This window comes from Lithobates pipiens, unplaced genomic scaffold (assembly GCF_037356315.1).
Source record: "Lithobates pipiens isolate NorthernLeopardFrog02 unplaced genomic scaffold, aLitPip1_a1.2 Scaffold_16, whole genome shotgun sequence".
Lineage (NCBI taxonomy): Eukaryota > Metazoa > Chordata > Amphibia > Anura > Ranidae > Lithobates > Lithobates pipiens.
In genome coordinates this window covers 209,481,820-209,504,039 of record NW_027507748.1, presented here as the reverse complement: position 1 = coordinate 209,504,039, position 22,220 = coordinate 209,481,820, and the positions used below count along the sequence as shown (strand labels likewise).

The window sequence follows — 22,220 nt, the reverse complement described above, 5'->3', positions numbered from 1 at the left end:
TCGTACTTGGAAGGCCTATATCTCCATGTGTGAGGAGAAAGGGTGGCATCCACGCTATTTCTCTATATTCAGGATCCTGCTGTTTCTTCAGTAAGGTGTAGACCAGAGGTTGGCGTTGAGCACCATCAAGGGGCAAATTTCAGCTTTGGCTGTTTTTTTTTTCCAGCCACCCCTGGCGTCTCGCTCATTAGTGAGTACCTTTGTTCAGAGGGTGTGGCATGTAGTCCCTCCGGTGCGTCCTCTGTGGGATTTGAACCTGGTGTTGTCGGTGCTTCAGAAGCAGCCGTTTGAGAATATCAGGGAGATTCCCTTGTTGACCCTTTCACAGAAAGTGATCTTTCTAGTGGCCATCACATCGGCCAGGAGGGTTCTGGAATTGGCTGCCTTGTCATGCAAGTCGCCTTATCTGGTCATCCACAGGGATAAGGTGGTGTTGCGTCCGCAACCGTCCTTTCTACCGAAGGTGGTTTTCGGCTTTTCATATCAATGAGGACATTGTATTGCCATCGTTGTGTCCTAAGCCGAAGCACCCCAAAGAGGTGGCCCTTCACGCTCTCGACTTGGTTAGGGCTCTGAAGGTGTACTTGTCTGCCACAGCTCCCTTTCGGAAGTCAGACTCACTGTTTTGTTTCGGTGGCTGATCCTAAGAAAGGCCTGGCGGTCTGGTCTGCCACCATTTCTAGGTGGATCAGACAGGTTGTAGTCCAAGCCTATGCCTTGAAGGGGCAAGTGCCCACCTTTCCAGTCACGGCCCACTCTACAACAGCAATCGGAACGTCTTCAGCCTTCCGGCACCAAGCGTCTGTCGATCAGGTGTGTAAGGCAGCGACCTAGTTGTCTGTCCATACGTTTACCAAGTTCTACAAGGTAGACGTCAGTGCATCGGCTGACGCTGGTTTTGGCCGCAAAGTTTTGCAGGCAGCCATGTAGTTGCAATTGAGTTTTTTTTTTTTTTTTTTTTTTCCTGGTTTTTCAATAAAAACGCAGTACTTTTTTGTTAATGCCCGGTTGCATTACCTCCGCAATGTTGCAGTCTGGGGGATCGCTCCTGTTGAGGATACCCGATTTTATATGGTGGAGTTTTTCCACACACTGCTGTTTTTGTGTGGGTTTAGTTTCACTAGTTCCCACTTGCCATGGTAGATGAAGTTTTAATGCTGTTTTTTTTTTTTTTTCCCCACCCCTCATTATGTAACTAAATGGGACATCCCCAAGCATTGCCAGAGAGGAGCTGTGTCGGTCGGTGAATATAAGAGAATTTTTGTACTCGCCGTAAAATCCTTTTCTCTGTAATTAACCAACCGACACAGCACCCACCGCTCCTTTTTTCTGCGTTATACTGCTTATTGACGTACTGAAGCTGCTGGGAGCAGTGAGGAGGGTTGATAGCACAGGGTCCGCCCCCCAGGGGCGGGATTAAAGTTCTGTGTATTGTGTAACAATTTTGCCTAGTTTCTCCTAATGGCAGGCTATACAACCCATTTAGTTACAGAGAGGAGCTGTGTCGGTCGGTGAATTACAGAGAAAAGGATTTTACGGTGAGTACAAAATTCCTATTTTAAAAAAAAAATAAGGAACGCTCACATTTTGAAATATTAAAGTGCTTTTTGGTACATATGACGCAATGGCATCAGCAGAGCTTGTCCCATGATAATCTATCATGGCAGCTCTACATCCACAAGGCTATAGGCACAGAAATGAACAAAAGGAGTAAAACTTGCGCTTGGTAAAAAATTAGTTGATATGAAAAAATCAATTAAGAAAATAGCAGCTGAGCACAAAAAACCAGATACTAGGTCTAACTAACAGAAATGTGGAAAACAGTGCAGCGCTTGATATATGACACGTGACTGAATGTAGTGAAACAATAAATCAGGAAAAAACTTTCAAAGATAATGTTCCCAAAAAGTAAAACATCAATGATAAACAATACAAATGTGCATATTGTGCAATAAACAAAATTTGGGTTATTAAACCAAAAGAAGGGTCAAAAAAACCACTTTTAGAAGAACAAATAATTATTTAAACTACAGCTTGATGCTGTGAAGCACAAACTTGTGATTAAGTGAGAAAAATAAACAACAAAATTAAGAAACAAATCAAAACAAATCCCATGCTTAGGATAAATGAAGTGATTTACAAGGCCCCATACATGTGAAGATATAAGTTCGTTAAGTGAAACGTAAATGGAACTTTGTAGTTGAACGTGAATGAAACTTTAAAGTTGGTCCCAGGTATCACTGGTATAGGTGTTTGACCACGTAAATTCTTTCACTGTACAATTTTAGTAAGTAGTAAAGGCTTACCAGAACCACCTTTTAGTGTGCGCAGATACGAACTCCCCAACAATTGGGATCGGACAAGATCGTTCCTCCGACACTCCTCGTGTGAATGGATGACTCGAATCACCTTTCCGGATAGGAAGGTAAAGAATGACCCACACCTTCGGGTGTTCCTTGAACGTCGTCCGTTCCGGTCCGTTCGAAAAATATTCAGGTTGGCGTGTCACCAAATGGATGAAAAAGGAAAAAAGCGCCCAATCGTGTGATAGTCTAAAACACGTGTACTTTATTTTCCAACCAAATAGACGTTGAAAGATACAGATGACTCAATGGAGTCATATAAAATTAAACGAAAAGAATTGCTAGCAAAAATATAAAATACCCCTGATGACGTCAATCTGTGACGAAACGATCGTCGGGTAGATACGTCTACATCTCGTGCTATTTTTATCCGCTTTATTTTATATTTTTGCTAGCAATTCTTTTCGTTTAATTTTATACGACTCCATTGAGTCATCTGTATCTTTCAACGTCTATTTGGTTGGAAAATAAAGTACACGTGTTTTAGACTTTATCACACGATTGGGCGCTTTTTTCCTTTTTCATCCATTTGGTGACACGCCAACCTGAATATTTTTCGAACGGACCGGAACGGACGACGTTCAAGGAACACCCGAAGGTGTGGGTCATTCTTTACCTTCCTATCCGGAAAGGTGATTCGAGTCATCCATTCACACGAGGAGTGTCGGAGGAACGATCTTGTCCGATCCCAATTGTTGGGGAGTTCGTATCTGCGCACACTAAAGGTGGTTCTGGTAAGCCTTTACTACTTACTAAAATTGTACAGTGAAAGAATTTACGTGGTCAAGCACCTATACCAGTGATACCTGGGACCAACTTTAAAGTTTCATTCACGTTCAACTACAAAGTTCCATTTACGTTTCACTTAACGAACTTATATCTTCACATGTATGGGGCCTTGTAAATCACTTCATTTATCCAAAGCATGGGATTTGTTTTGATTTGTTTTTTAATTTTGTTGTTTATTTTTCTCACTTAATCACAAGTTTGTGCTTCACAGCATCAAGTTGTAGTTTAATTATTTGTTCTTCTAAAAGTGGTTTTTTTGACCCTTCTTTTGGTTTAATAACCCAAATTTTGTTTATTGCACAATATGCACATTTGTATTGTTTATCATTGATGTTTTACTTTTTGGGAACATTATCTTTGAAAGTTTTTTCCTGATTTATTGTTTCACTACATTCAGTCACGTGTCATATATCAAGCGCTATAGGCACAGAAATGCCTGAGCATCCTCATATTTTTCAAGAGAATTGCCCGATAATTGATACATTTTCAGGACCCTACCTAGGCACAATTAACACTTCTAGACGTTTTGTATAATGTAACTAACAAAACTACTTTTTTCAATTTTATGTCTTTTATACTTTAACATTATAACAAATGATGGCTGCTATAGTAACAATCTTTTAACTTATATCTTGCGCATGTATTTGGTCCACAAGAAGTAATGATAATGTGTACAGTTAAATAACCTATAGCCATCTATAACCTTGTTGATTGGTTTTATCTCTTGCACTTTGGATTTTGGTCTTTGTCTTCTTAAAGACATCATAAACTGATAACAGAGACATTTAGAGGTTCTGCAGTGATCTGTATAACATCTTGTTTTCTCTTTTGTTATTCAGATAAAGATGACTGAAGTGGAGCCAGTCCTGGATTTTTCATCTTCTGCAAGGACGGGACGTAGGAATGCTCTTCCTGACATTTTAGGTTCACCGGCAGGAGTAGCACCTTCCGATCTCCCTCTCAAATTAGCTGAAATGTCTCTAAATACAGGCAAGCTAATATGGATTTCAGTGTCTGCATTCCCATAATTCAGAAACAATGCACCATTTTTTTTTTTTTTTTTTTTTTGCTGGAGCATTTGGCTTCACAACCATCAATGTGTATAGCATTTTGTTAAATTACAGTGGTAAGAAAAATTATGTGAACCCCTTGGAATTAACTGGTTTTCCGCAGTAATTTGCCAAAAAAATGAATGCTGCTGCTAGACTTGTATACCTTACTAACTGATCAGTGGCAGCTGCCCATCTCTGCTAACCCCCTTAATGGCTTCCTCTAGCCCAGCATATAAAATTCAAAATACTAACCACAACATAGAGAACCATCCATTACACTGCCCCCAGCTACATCACGTGATCTCAAGATATCCTGCAAATTATCCTCTCTGCTCCTCCCGAGACATCTTGCTTTCTAGCTCCCTTTTTTTCCCTCTTCCCATTCTCGCCTTTTAGTACTTATCCATCCTCGAACTCTCTACCTCCTTCCCAGACCAATTTTTAGCTTTCAGCTCTCACACTTTGAATGCCAATTACTCAGTCATGTAACACTGTACCCAAACAACATTTTTATTGTTTTTTTTTTTCATACAAATGGAGCTTTCTTTTGGTGGTATTTAATCACCACTGGGTTTTTTATTTTTTGCGACATATGTGAAAAAAAGAGCAAAAATTAAAAAAAAAAAAAATACTTTTTTTTTTTATTTTTTATTTTTAGTTTCTATGATAAAATTTTGCAAATCCATTTTTGTTCATAAATTTGGACCAAAATTGATACTGCTACATCTCTCTGGTAAAAATAACCCAAATTAGTGGATATTATTTAGTCTCTTTGAAAGTTAGTCTAAAAGCTATGGTGCAAATCATTGAAAATTGATCACATCTGATCACACCTGATGCACTGACGGCCTATCTCCTTTCTTGAGGCTCTGAAATGTCAGGAAAGTACAAATACCCCCCAAGTGACCCCTTTTTGAAAAGTAGACAGTCCAATGTACTTAGTAAGAGGCATGGTGAGTTTTTTGAAGTTGTAATTTTTTCCCACAGTTCTTGGGGAAAAAGAAGAATATTTGTTTGTTTTTTTTTGGTTTTTCTTTTTACAAAATTGTCATAATAACAAATTATTTCTCATACACAGCTTATGCATACTTTCAATTACACCCCAAAATACATTCTGCAACTCTTCCCGAGTATAGCGATACCACATGTGTGGGACTTTTACACAGGCTGGCCACACAGAGAGGCCCAACATGCAGGGAGCACTGTAAGGGGTTCTAGGAGCATAAATGACACCTAATTTCCTAACGACCTATTACATTTTTGAAGGCCCTGGAGCACCAGGACAGTAGAATTCCCCACAAAATGACCCCATTTGGAAAGCAGACACCCCAACGTATATTCTATGTGGCATAATGAGTCTTTTGAACAGTTAATTTTTTTTCCACAAGTCTTCGGAAAACGTGGATAGAAAATGAAAACATTATTTTTTTTTTTACACAAAGTGGTCAGTTTCTAAGATATTTCTAACTCAAAGCATGTACATAGCAAAAATTACACCCCAAAATACATTCTGCTAATCATCCTGAGTATGGCGATACCACATGTGTGTGACTTTTACACAGTGTGTCCACATACAGAGGCCCAATATACAAGGAGTGCCGTCAGGTGTTCTAGGAGCATAAATGACACCTCTAATTTCCTAACGACCTATTACATTTGTGAAGGCCCTGGTGCACCAGGACAATGGAATTACCCAAAAAATGACCCCATTTTGGAAAACGAACACCCCAAAGTATATTCTATGAAGCATTTATGTGAAAGAAAATGAAAATCTCTGGTTACAGGTACTCGGGTACTCCGACGGGCTGGTGACAGGTACTCGGGTACTCCGACGGGCTGGTGACAAGTACTCGACGGGCTGGTGACAGGTACTCGGGTACTCCGACGGGCTGGTGACAGGTACTCGGGTACTCCGACGGGCTGGTGACAGGTTCTCGGGTACTCCGACGGGCTGGTGAGAGGTTCTCTGGTACTCCGACGGGCTGGTGACAGGTACTCTGGTACTCCGACGGGCTGGTGACAGGTACTCGGGTACTCCGACGGGCTGGTGACAGGTACTCGGGTACTCCACGGGCTGGTGACAGGTACTCGGGTACTCCGACGGGCTGGTGACAGGTACTCGGGTACTCCGGGCTGGTGACAGGTTCTCGGGTACTCCGACGGGCTGGTGACAGGTTCTCGGGTACTCCGACGGGCTGGTGACAGGTTCTCGGGTACTCCGACGGGCTGGTGAAAGGTACTCTGGTACTCCGACGGGCTGGTGACAGGTACTCAGGTACTCCGACAGGCTGTGATGGGTGATGACAGGTCCTCTTTATTGAGGGGGGGGGTAATCGGTGCGTGTTTGGTGTACACTAGGTGGTAACGAGATGTTACCACAATCTCCTCCTCACACACTGATAGGAACCCAGTAACATCTCGTTACCGTGGTTTGTTTACATTTTGTGACCGGCTGTGATTGGACACAGCCGGTCACGTGGTAAAGAGCCAATTTCATTGGCTCTTTTCTGCGATTGGGGTTGGGCCGTGTCAGGGTGACAAGCTGCATCCCCGATCGCCACTCTGCACACGCCCTAGGCGCGTGCACGAGCGCTGTGAATGCACCTGTATCGGGGGGGTTGGATGGGGATGAAAATCCCACAGATCGGGGATGGGCTGTGTCCAAGGGACACACCTCATCCATGATCGCCGCGCTGCAGGCCCCTGGGGGCCCGCAGGAGCGGCGAAATACAGAGGCCGTCATATGACGTCCACCCAGGATGGGAGATCCCATCTGTAGGCGTCATTTGACTATGGCCCGGTATTGAAGTGGTTAAGTGATCCTTGAAAACTCCACCTAAAACTTGTACTTGGGTCTTCTCCACCAGATCATCCCCTGCAGCCATTTCCTTTTGAACCACCTCCCCCTCCCTTTCAATTGTAAGCTCCATGAGCAGGGCCCTCCTATTCCTTATGTTTTTGAATTGGATTGTGATTATACAGTCTCCCTTTATATTGCAAAGCTCTGTGCAAACTGTTGGTGCTCTATTGATCCTGTATAATACTAATAATGCAGAATGAGATCTAATCCTTATCTAAGTCACAACAATAGATGAACACAATGTGCTTAAGCTGATAACTCACAAACAATTCTTATTTCTCATGCTAATAGCTTTTGTTTTGAAGTAATTTAGTCTGGGTACACTTACTTTTTCCTCCAGTATGTTGAATCGTTAATGGATTCGGTAAAGACATAAGAAATTAGAATTGTTTGTGTGTTATCACTTAAGGCACATTTTGTCTGTTTATTGTTGTGACTTAGATAAAGATCAGATTTCATTTTATGGCATATTTCTGCAGAGAAGCAGTTAATTCGACGGGGTTCACATATTTTTCTTGCAACTGTATACAGAAAAATCCAGAGTATTTTACTTTTGTGATTACATGAATATTTTTACACTTGATATAAACATACAGGACCTGAGATGACAAAACCAATGTTTGGCATGATTACTTGACATGCTTGTTATTACAATTAGTGTAATTAGTGTCTTTTTCAGCCTGACCAGCAGCTATACTCCAGTTTTGTACAAAACCTTTATATTGCCACTTGTCCCTTAAATAATGAGTGCCCATCTTAACTGAACTAACAAATCCAACCCTTCCCTTCCACGGATGCATACTTGGATCCAACAGCCTGCAGTTGACATCCAATGTCGCAAAACATCTCTACCCGCATCTGCTCCGTGAACCCCTATAGACTTTTATGCGGCTAATTTATTTTCCATCTCCCGTGTCCTGGAGACACATGAAAAATGAGCCCTATAGACTTCTATGAGGCTTTATTGTGTAGTTACAGTTGGGAAAATTTTACGTTTTGGTGTGCTGGATGGAATAGGGAAGGGTTTGACCTCCCTGTCAAATTTTTATTGTCGGAGTTCCTACTAGGTACATTTACCTTCTCAGTCACAGAGAGTGATGGATAAATGTTACAGCTGTCACCAGAACAGGAGTGGAAGGGAAATCTTCCAAAGGGGACACCTGTTCTGGTGACAACTAAGAGGACAACTTGCTGTGTCACGATTTACTCTCCCTTTCTGTATGTCTCTTCAGATCAAGACCTGAAGAGAAATCTCCCCAATATTACCAAAAAGCAAAAAATAAGCTTACTGAGGTTTTTACCTTGCCTGAGCCCTCCATTAAATTAATTGATATACAGATCAAATAATAATTTGATCCCCTGCAGATTTTGTAGGTTTGCCCACTTACAAAGAAATTAAGGGTTTAGGTCATAGGTGTATTTTAAATGAAAGAGACAGAATATCGACCAAAAATCCAGAAAAATTACATGATACAAATGTTATACACTGAGTTGCAGTTCAGTGAGTAAAATAAGTATTTGGTCCCCAAGCAAAACATGACTTGGTACTTGGTGGAAAACCCTTGTTGGCAAGCACAGAGGTAAGATGTTTCTTGTAGTTGGTTACCAGGTTTGCACACATCTCAGGATGGAGCTTGGTCCTCTCTTTACAGATCTTCTTTAAATCCGTATGGTTTCTTGGCTGTCACTTGGCAACTCGAAGTTTCAGCTCCCTCCCATAAATTTTCTGTAGGATTAAGGTCTGGAGACTAGGACACTCCATGACCTTTTTAATATGCTTTTTTGGAGCCACTCCTTTGTTTTCTTGGTATATTTGGGGTCATTATCATGCTGGAAGACCCATCCATGACCCATCTTCAGTGTTTTAGCTTGAGGGAAGAAGGTTCTCCTCCAAAATTTTGCAATACATGGCACAATCCTTTATCCCCTTAATGTGGCAAAGTCAACCTATAACTTTAGCCCCAAAACAGCCCCAAAGCATAATGTTTCCACCTCCGTGGTTGTCTGTTGCTGATGGTCTTGTAGCCCATTCCAGCCTTGTGTAGAGGTACAATCTTGTCCCTGACGTCCTTTGACGGCTCTTTGATCTTGCCCATGATGGTGAGGTTTGAGTGGAAGAAAGAGATTCTGTGGATAGGTGTCTTTTATACACCTAATGAGTTGTCGTTAGGCGCACCTCACATGAGCACATACTGTTGCCAGTCTGTGGGAGCCAGAATTATTGTTGGTTGGTAGGGGATAAAATACTACTTTTGCTCACTGAACTGCAACTCAATTTCTAACATCTGTATCATGTGTTTTTTCTGGATTTTTGGTTGATATTCTGTCCCTATCATTTAAAATGCACTGATAACAATTAAAAACCCTTCATATCTTTGTAAGTGGGAAAACCGAAAAAATCTGCAGGGGATAAAAATTATTTTCTCCCCTGTATACTATAAGTGCACTTTGTCCAAAAATGCACTTATTCTTTTATAGTACATGTGCAGACATTACTCAAATGTACCTTCACGCCACCTTCTTACCTCTAAAATATGTCATTGCACTACTTTTTTTGTTTCTTTTTACTTTGTTCATGTAGTGAGAAAAAAGCTGTTATTACCCCCTGTAACAAAATCTCCAGCCCTGTTAAATTTTTGCAGGGACAGCATCTGGGAGCTTAGACCATTTTGATGAAAGCATGCCTCCAGAACTACATCTCCCCAAAGCCCTTTCTTTACACAGCGTGTGGGTAGGCTGTCATAAGTCAAAGGTGTAGCATTGTTTTATTGTAAAACCAAAATGTTTGCATATGGGGCTCTGTGAACCAACAGGCAGGGTGAACAATGCTGGTTGGAATTTAACTGCAGAAAAAGCACTGTTTTGTGAGATCACACAGAAAGTTAGGAGCACACTGGATTTCTGCTCAAACATCAGGTATTCTTCTGTTCTTGTAGCTTTTTTTAAATGGCTACGATATGAGGAAATGTGCATGTATGACCGAGATGTACTAAATATTTTTTTTGTTTTCTCTGACATACACTTCAATGTAGGCTGATCAGTTGAATCTTATTGAGATAATGAAACTCTGCGCAAACTCAAACAAAGCTGAAATGTATACAGTATATGTGAACTGTTCTACTAGGGTTAGAAAACTATGACCAGGTGATAGGCGTAGGTTATAGCCATAAATTCTAAAAATTTTCTCTCAAAAAAAAAAATTGAATGAAAGCTCCCCCCTTTTAACTTTAGACATACAAGCGTATGTATACCAAACCCAGTGTATCTAAAACTCAAGACCAATATTTTTTTTTTTTCTAAGGAATAAAGTTTTTATAATAACAATAGGAATGAATAACGAACATCCATAACAGCAAGCAGGTAACATTGACTATATTTCAACCAAAGGCGTAGGGTGTGGATTGAAATCCAACAGCAAACAGTTGCCAGACCTAAGTGACCACTTGAACATTCACAGAAGTAAAACGAGTCAGCTCGGCTGCATAGTGTCAACTTATAAGTCAAGCCAGGTTCCTGTATTGTGTACTAGACAGTACAGTGCCAACTGAAAATGTTTCTAGAAGAGACTGGAACCACAATGGTTAGAGGGCACTTTTAGTTCAGAGTGTAACAGAAGAAAGGGAGAAAAATGAAAGCGCGAAAAATTATGAATTGGATAGAGGGAAAGTAAGGGAGGGGTGGTGTCTGATGGGAAGTATCGCCCGAGCAGAGCAAGTTTAGCACATTGGGGAACACCGGTTAGTTGAGGAAGGGTAATAATTTTGGTGATGTGGAGAATTCCATCCATGTAAACCACAGGTCTCCTAAATTTGGTGTAGTCTTTAATATCCTCATCATGTGGTTCAATTCAGTGATCCATTCCTTAATTGAAGGGACTGTAGAAGTTTTCCAAGAAGCACTCATTTTATACATTGCAGCTTACCAGTCCTTAGCTGTGCTGGCTACTTTCGTTTTCTTCAAAAGAGAGGGAAACCAAGAAGATTCCCAAAGCAATTCTTCAAAAAGGAACCGGCAAATTAGTCAAAAAATATTTAGTATTTATTACAAAAGTTCACTTAACACTAATCAAAATAGAAAAAACCTCCACCAAATTCACTAAAATTAGACAACGTTGCTTACAGACTCAGATGGCCACCGCACACAGACATGCATCCCCCATTAGTATCATTATGCACTTATTAAATCACTGGTAGTTGCTGTGTGGAGTCTATTAAACCAGAAAAGTATGTAATGAAGGGAGCAGTTGGCTCCAGTAACATTGATTAGAAGATCATAGATGGCTCATGGGTAAATGACAAAAAAAGAAAGTCACTGGAAACGCAGCTTGGGAAATGGACAGGATATGATTATTTAGAATTCCATCACTGAGCTCATATATCTAGCAGCTATTTAGGCTATAATCAACATATCCAGGCGGGTTGGTAAATCTAAGGGGCAGGTCAGTATGTGTGTATAGACTCCTCCCAGCCGGGAGTTGAAAAACGGTACAGCTCACTGCTCTCCCGATAACCACCTCAGCTAAAGCAATAGTGTGAAAGCCGGTATTACGATTGCCGATAGCTCAGGAGAGAATCTGTCTGTCCCTCCGGATCGCTTAGATGCAACTAGAAACCATAAGAGCTTGCGCGCTGTCCAAGCATTCCAGTGGCTCTTTCGGATCTCCTGGGAATTGCTAAGGGGAGTTTGTCAGCTGGTGGGTGGGTCTGAGTCTTCGCTGCAGGGAGCATGATGACGTCATGCTAACGCGTTTCACTCGTGACCCGAGTTTCTTCAGAGCATGCGCGGACATCTGGTAAGTATCCTTAAATAGCCCATGCGCAGTGCAACAATTGACCCCGGTGCTGGAACAATCAGAAATCCGATTCCATATTAGCAACCATACACACGGAAATATTGCCAACAAATCAGGGGTACCTCCTATGAGTGCACCCTGGGTCCCTTCTTATGCCTGCCTCCACCTTTGGTCTTTGGGAGGAGGAGGTTGTTTACTTGTCGCCACTGTAGCACAGCCACGTGTGGCTGAGGTACATTGATGATGTCCTAATGATCTGGGGTGGCACACTCCAGGAATTGACTCAGTTCATTGATGAGCTGAACCTTAATAACAGGAATATTAAACTTCACTTCTCTCATCAACAAACCCTACCTTTTCTGTATTTAACCATAGGAGTGGAAAATGGCAGGATCACAACCAAAACTTATTGTAAGCAAACGGCAGCTAATGTGCTGCTACAGGCTTTACTAGTCATCATCCCTGATCACTCATTCAAAGAATACCTTTGGGTCAGTTCCTTAGAATCAAACGGAACTGCTCACAGGAAGAGGACTTTGGGACTGAGGCAAGGGAACTTTATGGTAGGTTCAGGGAAAGGGGGTACTCGCACCAATGCATCAGGCTGAAAAAAAAAAAAAAAAGCAGTGCAGGCCAATGGAGGAGCCCTCCTTGATAAAACTCAAAGCTCAAAATCTCAGCCCCCAATCACTGCCACCTATCAGGATTATCACTAAATATGGGGCCCCGTGGGACCAGGTAAAAATATACTTGGTCACCACTGGCATATCTTCGCAAGTTTGCCTATCCTTGGGGAACTTCTCGGGGATCGCCCACTAATGACTGCCCGGCGATCCTGGGACCTTAAAGCTAGCCTCACCCACTTCAAGTATCAAAGATTAGCATCCAATTGGCTGTCTCATCTGCCACCTGTGGCAGGTATGCATCCATGTGGCAGGTGTACAGTCTGCAAGTTTGTGGACAGCACGGATGTGTTCACCAACTCTGATGGGGGAAAAAATAAATTTTAAAATCAACAACTTTATTAATTGTAATACCACCCGGGTGGTTTACATGCTGACTTGCCCATGTGGTAAGAATTACGTGGGTAAAACTAAAAGGCAGCTGAAAACCAGAGTTGGTGAACACATCCACAGCATTGTCAAGAAAGACCATGAACGCCCACTTGCCCTACATTTCATCAACTTCCATGACAGTGACCCCAGGGGACTTTCTTTTAAAAGCATCTGCAGACTTAATTTACCCCCTCAGAATGGGTGATTTTTGACAGGATTTTATGTCGGAAAGTCTTTCCGTTGAACAAATTTATTGATAATAACAAATTCTCTTTAAAGGGGTTGTAAAGGTTCGTTTTTTATTTTCTAAATAGGTTCCTTTAAGCTAGCGCATTGTTGGTTCACTTACCTTTTTTCCTTCAATTTTTCCCTTCTAAATGTTTTTTTTCTTTGTCTGAATTTCTCACTTCCTGTTTCTCCTCAGTAAGCTGTTCTGGCTGACTAAACACCGCTTGGATGATGGTGTGAAGTTTACTGAGGAGAAACGGGAAGTGAGAAATTCAAACAAAGAAAAAAAACATTTAGCAGGGAAATTGAAGGAAAAAGTAAGTGAACCAACAATGCACTAGCTTAAAGGAACCTATTTAGAAAATAAAAAACAAAGCTTTACTACCCCTTTTAATCTGTCTGGCGGTATTTTCTGCAGCTCAATACATACTAAGGGCTACCTCGCATTGCACTTCTCTTGTGATACCTATTATAAGTTGGCTGGCTGGTTGTAAATTGGTGGGCTGCCCCTGCCCTCTTAGTCTCCGCTAATTACATTGATATTTACTTTTCATTTATTAATTCTCTATTTTCTATTTTTATTTATTTTTCATTTTATTTACTTTTTTTTCTCTTAGTTGATTTTATTTTTTCGTTTTCATCTTTGTCCTTGGGTTTGTGTTTGTTGTTTAAGTGTTCTTTATTGTGGTAATCAGAACCCTCTGCACTCCTTGACTGGCCAGCTACAGTACCGTTGTCTGTCTGTCCCAGCGCAGACATCAATTGTTGCACTGTGCATGGGCTATTTAAGGATGCTTACCAGACATGTGCGCATGCTGTGGAGAAACTCAGGGTCATGAGTGAAAAGTGTCAGTATTATGCCATCACGCTCCCTGTAGCGAAGACTCAGCCCCACCTGCCAGCTGACAAACTCCCCTCGGCAATTCCCAGGAGATCCAAAAGAGCCACTGGAATGTTCGGGCTGTGCACAAGCTCATACTAACCAGAAGGACTTCAACCGTTACTGGTTACATCTAAGCAATACGGAGGAACAGACAGATTTTCTCCTGAGCTATTGGCAAGCAGAATACTGGCTTTCGCACTATTGCCTTGACTGAGGTGGTTTTAGAGATCGGTGAGCTGTACTGTTTTTTCCCTCCTGGCTGGGAGGAGTCTACACACATACACACATATACTCACCTGCCCCTTAGAGATTTAACAACCCGCCTGCATATGTTGATTGTAGCCTAAATGGCCGCTAGATCCACAAGCTCAGTGATGGAATTCTAAAGAATCATATGCTATCCACTTCCCAAGCTGCATTTCCAATGACTTTTTTTTTTTCCTTTTTGTCATTTACCCATGAACTATCTATGATCTTCTAATCAATGATGGGAGCAGTTGGCTCCGGGAACATCATTACATACTTTTCAAGTTTAATAGACTCATGGATGGGATCTCCACTCTGTGTTTGGTATCTATTTAACATGAGAAAATTTTTTGATAGCATTATCATCTATACCAACACAGCAACTACCAGTGATTTAATAAGTGCATAATGATACTAATGGAGGGTGTATATCTGAGTCTGTAGGCAACATTGTCTAATTTTAGTGAATTTGTTAGAGATATTTTCTATTTTTGATTAGTGTTAATTGAACTTTTGTACTAAATATCTTTTTGACTAATTTGCCCGTTCCTTTTTGAAGAATTGCTTTGGGAATCTTCTTGGTGTCCCTCTCTTTTGTATGCTCAGCTAATTCAGAGGAGCACACCTCAGACTTCTTATGAAGACATTTTCTGCAGTGAGGGCACATGGGAGCCGTCGTAAAATATTATTACTATATTCTTTTTCTCCTGGCCCCAACTATTAATTGAGGTTGACCCATAGTGCCATTTTTATCTCCTTTTTTTTGTTGTTTTTATACTTTTCGTTTTCAGTTATCAGGCTTTTGTTCTCTCGTTTTTCACCTGGCGATTCTGCCAGTAACACACTTCCTGTTCCAGGGTGACAACGCTTACTCACTGCACTGCATCTATGGAGCAGCAATGTTGCCATCTTAGGACAGGAAATGTTTAAGGGCTACACAACACTTCCCCCTCTCTTCTTATCAATAACCAGGGTGTGTTTTATTAGGCCATAGACGTAGCTTGGAACAATGTAAGTGAAAAGAGCGTAGCACAGTAAGCTCTCCGCTCACAAGATTTTTGGCATGAATCAACAGTTATTTTTTTTGCACGTACTGAAGAGGTATAACAAAATACTTTCAATAATATATTTAACAGACTAAATAAAGCTAATAAAATAAGTTCAAAATTAGGGTTTATATACATAAAAGCAGAAGTAGGCTTTTCCTGTATAAAGACTTATCAGAATGTGGGATAGTATGAGCTTTCTACACTCTGCATGAGTCACAAGAGGGCAGTTGTTGGGGTCACTTAGCATTGCAACTGCAAGCTGCCTATTTTAATTGTTGTGCAAAACCCATATCTTTCAACAAAACTTTTTTTCAACTCATTAAAAAAAAATAAAAAAAATGGCTAATTGGTAGATATGTACTAGGCGAACTGGATTAGAGGAGTGGATTGGGCACACTGCCAGTGTATTTTAAGAGCTTTGATCATCTTTAATCAGAGACCACAGGGTATTAAAAGCATAATGAAACAATGGATTAAAGCTCAGAAGAGCTAGACCATCTACAGGAGGTAGACTAGGTTGTGCTGATTGGCTTGCCTATTGATGAAAGCTGATTGAAAGTGGATGAAACTGCTGTATGACATTTACGTATTCCATAATGCTATGTTGCGATTATAAACAATTTAACATGTTCCTCTTTTGGCTAGCTGTACATAAAGTAGGTACCTTTATTTGCCTAGAAAACAAGTTTGTATCTTTCACATTCTCTTCTTTGTAGATCGAGGTCCAGACTTACAGTCTCCTAGTGATTTACCCCAGCAGCCTTCCCATAGCCCTGAACTGAAAGACGCATCCTAAACATGTGTAACTTTATAGTACGGAGGGCATTTTTTTCCTGCATAAAAGCTGGACAGCAATACAGAAGTCTAAGAAGATTTGGACAACAGGACTGGCCATTTACTGCCTGCTAGAGTGTGGAGAAACTGCTTATGTGAGAGCCCGTGGAAACAAAGAATGCTTTAAGAAACATCACCTCTCACCTTCAAAGATCAGTGCGTGAAGCTGTTTTTGGTGTTTACATCCAGATGTTCAGAGCAAACATTTCGCTGAAGAAAAAAAAAAACACTGGACGTTAATTAAGGATCTAATGCGTGATGTATATCCGCATGTATGTGTGTATTTATAACGTGTGCATATTCATTTATACAGTACACTACTGTGATCATTTGGTAGCACCTATTCGTTGAATATAGACTTTCTATGTTCTGTGTTTGTTATTGCAAAAAATAGGGTTGGGTACGGTGGAACAAAGTAAGACACTTATTATCTGCTGCTGAAAATAAAAGACATTGGAATGGAGTAGTCCAAAACTGTGAAGACCATGAAGAAGAATTCGGTACAGAGGATAGAGGTGTTTAAAATGCAGGGTTGTGTAGAACTTCTGGAAAACAGAAGAATCAAGTAAGAAAGGGGAGCAATATGTTCTATTTGTGATGCATCATCATTTTTAGCTTTGATATCAAGTATCACTGGTTTACATGTTTGTATTAGGATAAATCGGGATAGAACAAGAGAATGGCCTTTTCATACCTGTGGCACATGGCAAAAAATGAAATCTTGGTTTTCTATAGCTCTTTCTATAGAATTCTACAACCCAACATACTATAAACTAATAGCTTCTTCATTCATTTAGGAAACATTTCAAATCCATATAGCCATGTGCTATAACTTTTTTTATTTAAATTTTTTTTAAACTTTTAGGTGCATACCTAAAGCAGCAAGTTATATAATCAGGTTGACTTGATTTCAGTTTTAAATTCTTATAGAAAAGTTGGACCAAATATAATTGCAAAATGTTGTACAATAAATGTTCTAAATGTGTCAGGGGGGATGAGAGCCATATAAAGCATTTCAGTCTTATCACTAATTTATTAACACTATAAAGTGAATACACAATTAAGGTCCCATTCACACCTGAGTGTTTTGTAGCTTGAAGCCTGAAGCTACAAAACTCTGGAGGGGAAAAAAAAAATCTATTATTCTCAATGGAGATTGTTCACATCTCCGCTCCAAGTCGCCTGAAGCTCAGACAAGTTCTGGACCCTTTTTTGTCACTCGAATCGGACAGCTTTGGGCATTTTTTTTCTTCTTTTTACATTGGTGACCTTTTGCCCTGCACAAAATCGCGGTAAAAAATGCTGTAAAATCGTGCCATTTTCTGCCTGAAAACACTATATTCAGGTGTGAATGGGGCCTTAGTGTGCACCAAAAAGGCAGAGAATTTTTAGGGTTATTGTGGCTTGGTGGTTAGTTCTAAGCTATTTTCAACATCTACATTTCCAATGAACCATACCGTGGGCAGTAACCCTTTTATTTTGGCAATTTTTTTGTAAGGAACGAGACGTGGTATTCGTACATTTATCAGCATTGAGCACCGTTGGCCCACATACGCAATACAATAATTTATTTTAAGCATACTTACACATTGTAACGGTGTTCTATTCCAGGCTAACCAAAAAAAAAAAAAAAAAAATAATGTAATGAGATAATACAGTGAGTGCCAAAAGTTGTCATTGATGAAAATCCTGCCCTGGTGCAACTTTCACATTTTTAATCTCTTAACCTAGGGTGCATCTAATCGTAATAACATCCCACTTTTGGGTTAATGCTTGATGGTTTAATTGCTATTCTGATTCTAAAAATCGTGGGGATCCCAAAAAAAGTGGATACTGGCTCGCCAAACACAATCATAACTATGGCTGTTTTCTGTCTTAATGCTAAGCAATGTGGGTACCTGGTCTGTGCTGTTTTCTCATACATTTGAGAATCCATTAGGTGCAGCTGACCATATTTTTGAAGTTTAGCAGGATATATTACAGCCATAACAGGTGGTGGGGTAGGGATCTAAAAGTAAATCTTTTTTCAGGACCCCAATACTTTATTTCAGAATTCAAGAACAAGAAAATTGGCTATTGTATGTGTACTACATCCACATTATTTACCACTTCAAAAAAAAAAAACATATGTTGTTGGACTTTACTGGTACCAGAGAGGGGGCAAACACATAGAGATATATGTAAAAAAATGATATTATTGCAAATGTTAAGTATTAAAACCCTAATCTAACCATCCCCATCAAGCAATATGGGCCATATATATTAACAATGGCTTTGCTGAACTGTCCAAGAGGTTGACGCGTTTAACATCTATGGACCTTTTTATATCTTGGCAGCAAAGAGAAATAGCCTATACACCGCTTAAGGAGTATGTCACCATTTATTGGCTTTGACAGAAGACACACCTTGATCCCATTCGCATGTATTGGAGTCTATCTGTGAGCCCTCTCTAAGTTTGAGAGCTATTCTTATTAGCAAGTACCATTACTATTGCTCTTATTTGCTGATTTGTCAGCCACACAAATTTGACGTTGACACCTGCCATGTGACTACCACCTCTTTGGCATACTCCGTATAGGCTATTTCTCTTTGCTGCCAAGATATAAAAGGTCCTGAAGAAGCTCATGGATATGAAATGCATTGACCTCTTGGACAGTTAAGCAAAGCCAACTATGTATTGTTAATAAAAAAAAAAAATAATTAAAAAAATATAAATATATATAAAATATAGCCTACATCGCTTGATGGGGATTGTTCTCTGTTTCTCTCCTCTCTGGTACCAGCAAATTCCAACAACATATGTTTTTTTTTTTTTTAACTACTTTATTTAAGAAGTCGACCGTGTCACTGATGTGATTATGCTAGTAACACAATATGTGATAAATGGAATTTTAGTGTTTACTCAAGCCACACGGGAATTTATAATGTCACACGAAACAAGATTGGGGGAAATTAGATGGCGCAATATAGTGGTTTGCAAATATTTTCTTTGCTGACAAATATATCGGAAGATTACATTAGTGACACCTTTACATGCCAGAAAGTGTATAAGATATTGCAGCTTACCATTCATTAGATGCGGTGGCTGCATTTGTTTTGTTCTTTTGGGGCCAGTTCACACCATAGAAACGCAGTCTGGATGCTTTTTTGCATGAGCATTTTTGATGCGTTCCAGTGCATTCCCCCCCCCCCCGTTTTTTTTCGTAGCCTTAAATAAGAACATGGGTGTTCCAGTGCGTTTTTGGTGCGTTCTGGTGCATTCCCGTGAGTTTTTTTTATAGCGTTCCAGTGCAGAAAAATGCAGCATGTTCTATTTTTTTTTTTTTTTTTTCTGGAACACACTGGAACTGCAAGCACTGGTGTGAACTATGCCATTGAAAACCATATAACCTACTTTCTATGCGTTTTTGAGGCAGAAAAAAAATGCACTGGACTGCATGTGGTGTGAACTGGCCCTAAGTCTTTTTTTCACATGATGATCTTGGCCTTAACACATTTCCTGTATTAGGCCCCTGGTTCACACTTATGCGTTTTTAGTTTTTAGTGATTTTTGCTGAAACGCACACCACAGTCCATTGAACATGGTTTCCCTTGAGACTTGTTCACAGCTATGCTTTTTTCAGCTGCTGCATTTTTGAAAGAAGTCAGAGCCATTTTTAAATGCAAAATTGTGTGTTTTTCAATAGACTTCAATTCTGCAGAAAAACATGTAGTGCAATAAATGCAAAATGCATCAAGCCACGTAAAAAAAAAAAAAAGTCAAATATGCGTTTGCAAAAACACAAAAAGCACTGCAGAAACAGATCAAAAGAAAACTGCATAGGCGTGAACTAGGCCGTAGCTTGCCCCCACTCTGGATGAAGGAGCACAAGTGCACCTTTGGGAGCAGCACTGTTAGTCTGGGGGTAGGGGAGTAAGATGTACTACCAGCCTTGGATACACTGACAAATTAAAGCCAAACTTCAGCTCCCGCTGCATCACTCTGATCAATGTAAGTACCCCTGTCAGCGGTAACAAATAATTATCTAGACACTCTCTAACTGATAAATTAGCAAGAGAGCTTGTTCTGTTGAAAAAATAACAGATGTACTGACTGGATCATTGGATGAAAGTAAAAGAAAGAAAGCCTAAAAAAAGAAAATGAATGCTGTCATCACATCTAAAAATTAGTAAGCTGCAATATAATAAATGTCTGTTTTTGGGTTTAATAATGCTTTAAAATGTATTACTGAACAAATAACTGTTGTGTCCTAGGTACAGACTGAATAGGCAATGCATGCCTAAATAGCAGCATTTTATTTGCTGTATGTATAAACCAGCATAACTGACATGAAACATTTAGATGGATAAATTGACAATCCTGGCTGATCAGTCAGAATCAATGTGTGGGTGCAAGCCTTAGTTGTTTGAAAAGCCTTAACCAACCCTTTTTAGAAAAAAAATTGTTTACTGTAGTGTATACATACTTTGCACTTGGGAACAATGATTGTTCAGAACTGGCAAAAGAGATGGAGATAAATGAACAGTTAAAACTCTGCCTCATTGTTGACTCATCGGATCCATTCAAATAATCCATTTCACCAGATTCCGAATTGTCCACCTTTTCTGAATAACATTAGCCCAGCACACCAGGTTTACAGGGTGATAAAATAACAGGAGACCCGCATGCTCACAGTTCTCTTGCTATGTCACAACAAAACTCTACGTTCTTCAGAATTGGGTGGATGACTTAGAGGACTAAAATACAAATGGGGCCCCCCACTGAAAACATCAGCCCAAACTATGAGGACCTGGGATCTTCACTGCTGCATCACTGGGGCCCCAGGAGTATTTGCAAAAATATGATGGGGGAGTATCTATGTAGAATTGACGAAACAGATAAACAGTCCTTAGGAACAATAGCTGTTTGCTTTAATAAAAGTGTAAGAAGTGTGAAAGTGTAATTTTATATTAAAGTTTTGTGAAAAATTCTGGTTGCATCGCTTGTTTATTTTATAATATAAATTGCTTTTTTTTTTTTTTTTTTGAATGGAATGGAAAAAAAGAAGACCATTGGAAGCAGAAAATTAAATTTAATTAAATAAAGGGTTAAGGATGAAGCCATGGGTCTTTACTCTTCATGATCCCATATCTGGCCATTTTGTTCATTAACCACTTGCCAGCTGAGCGAAACAACGTTACCTTATGTCGCTTCGCATTTTGGCCACTAGGGACGCTGCAACGTGTGCCCGGAGGCAATGCGATCGCTCGTGCCAGAGCGAGAACTAGGATCTGTGCGTGTAAACACACAGATCCTGGTTTTCTTAGGAGAGGAGACAGATCGTGTGTTCATAATATGCATTTATACCTGTCTCTCTCGCGCTCTCTCTCCTCTCCTAGACAGTCCCATCCCCTTCACATATAGTAGTCTTCACATATAAAGTACATTTTAGTTGTTTCCTGTACTAGTAAGAGCTCACACACACTGGTCGTAAAAAAAAAAACGCCACTTTTACAGGCATTTGGCTTTTTATTTCAGTCTGTAAACGCACCTCTAGAGGAGTACAGGCTACAAAAAAAATATTGCACATTCAGGAGAGGTGCTTTGGGGCAGAAAGAGCTTGGCACACCTAAATGCTTTTAAACGTGGCGCATTTAGGGCTTGAGCATTCATTTATTTCAGTGGAATGAATATGCGCCTGAATGCATTTGCAAAATGTGGCTGTAGGTGCGTTTTTTAACCTGCTACCAGGAGCAAAGGCATTCAGAGGAGCATGAGGCCTAAATGATTGTATTTACATCGTAGAAATTATCATCTCAAATATTGTTATTCTTAAGGAGTGGAAGAATATTATATCAGCCAGACCACGGGATATTTGAGATTACTCCTGGGAAGAGACTATGTTATGTGAGAACAGAGCTGTCCAAACATATGTTTAAAATAACTTGACCATTTGTTCCTATAATGAATCCTTAGAGTAGTGTGATTTGGGTAGCGATTACAGTCAAAGTGAAACTCATGAAAAAATCCTTTTCCTTGTAAAATAAATGCGTTGCCAGGATTTTAGCAAACTTCAGTGCAGATTCTTA

The 22,220-nt window shown here is 40.1% G+C and overlaps 1 protein-coding gene across 3 annotated transcripts in view; it reads left to right on the top strand.

The window, feature by feature from the left end:
* Window positions 1-21,121, top strand: part of LOC143982335 (cAMP-dependent protein kinase inhibitor beta-like) — a 164,531-nt gene extending 143,410 nt beyond the window's left edge. For all 3 annotated transcript variants that reach the window (XM_077480965.1, XM_077480967.1, XM_077480968.1), the window contains 2 exons: window positions 3,992-4,142; window positions 16,034-21,121. In XM_077480965.1, the coding sequence (XP_077337091.1) occupies window positions 3,992-4,142; window positions 16,034-16,113 (231 nt within the window). In that variant the 3' untranslated portion in view covers window positions 16,114-21,121. The remainder of the gene's footprint in view (window positions 1-3,991; window positions 4,143-16,033) is intronic.
* Window positions 21,122-22,220: the final 1,099 nt, after the last annotated feature.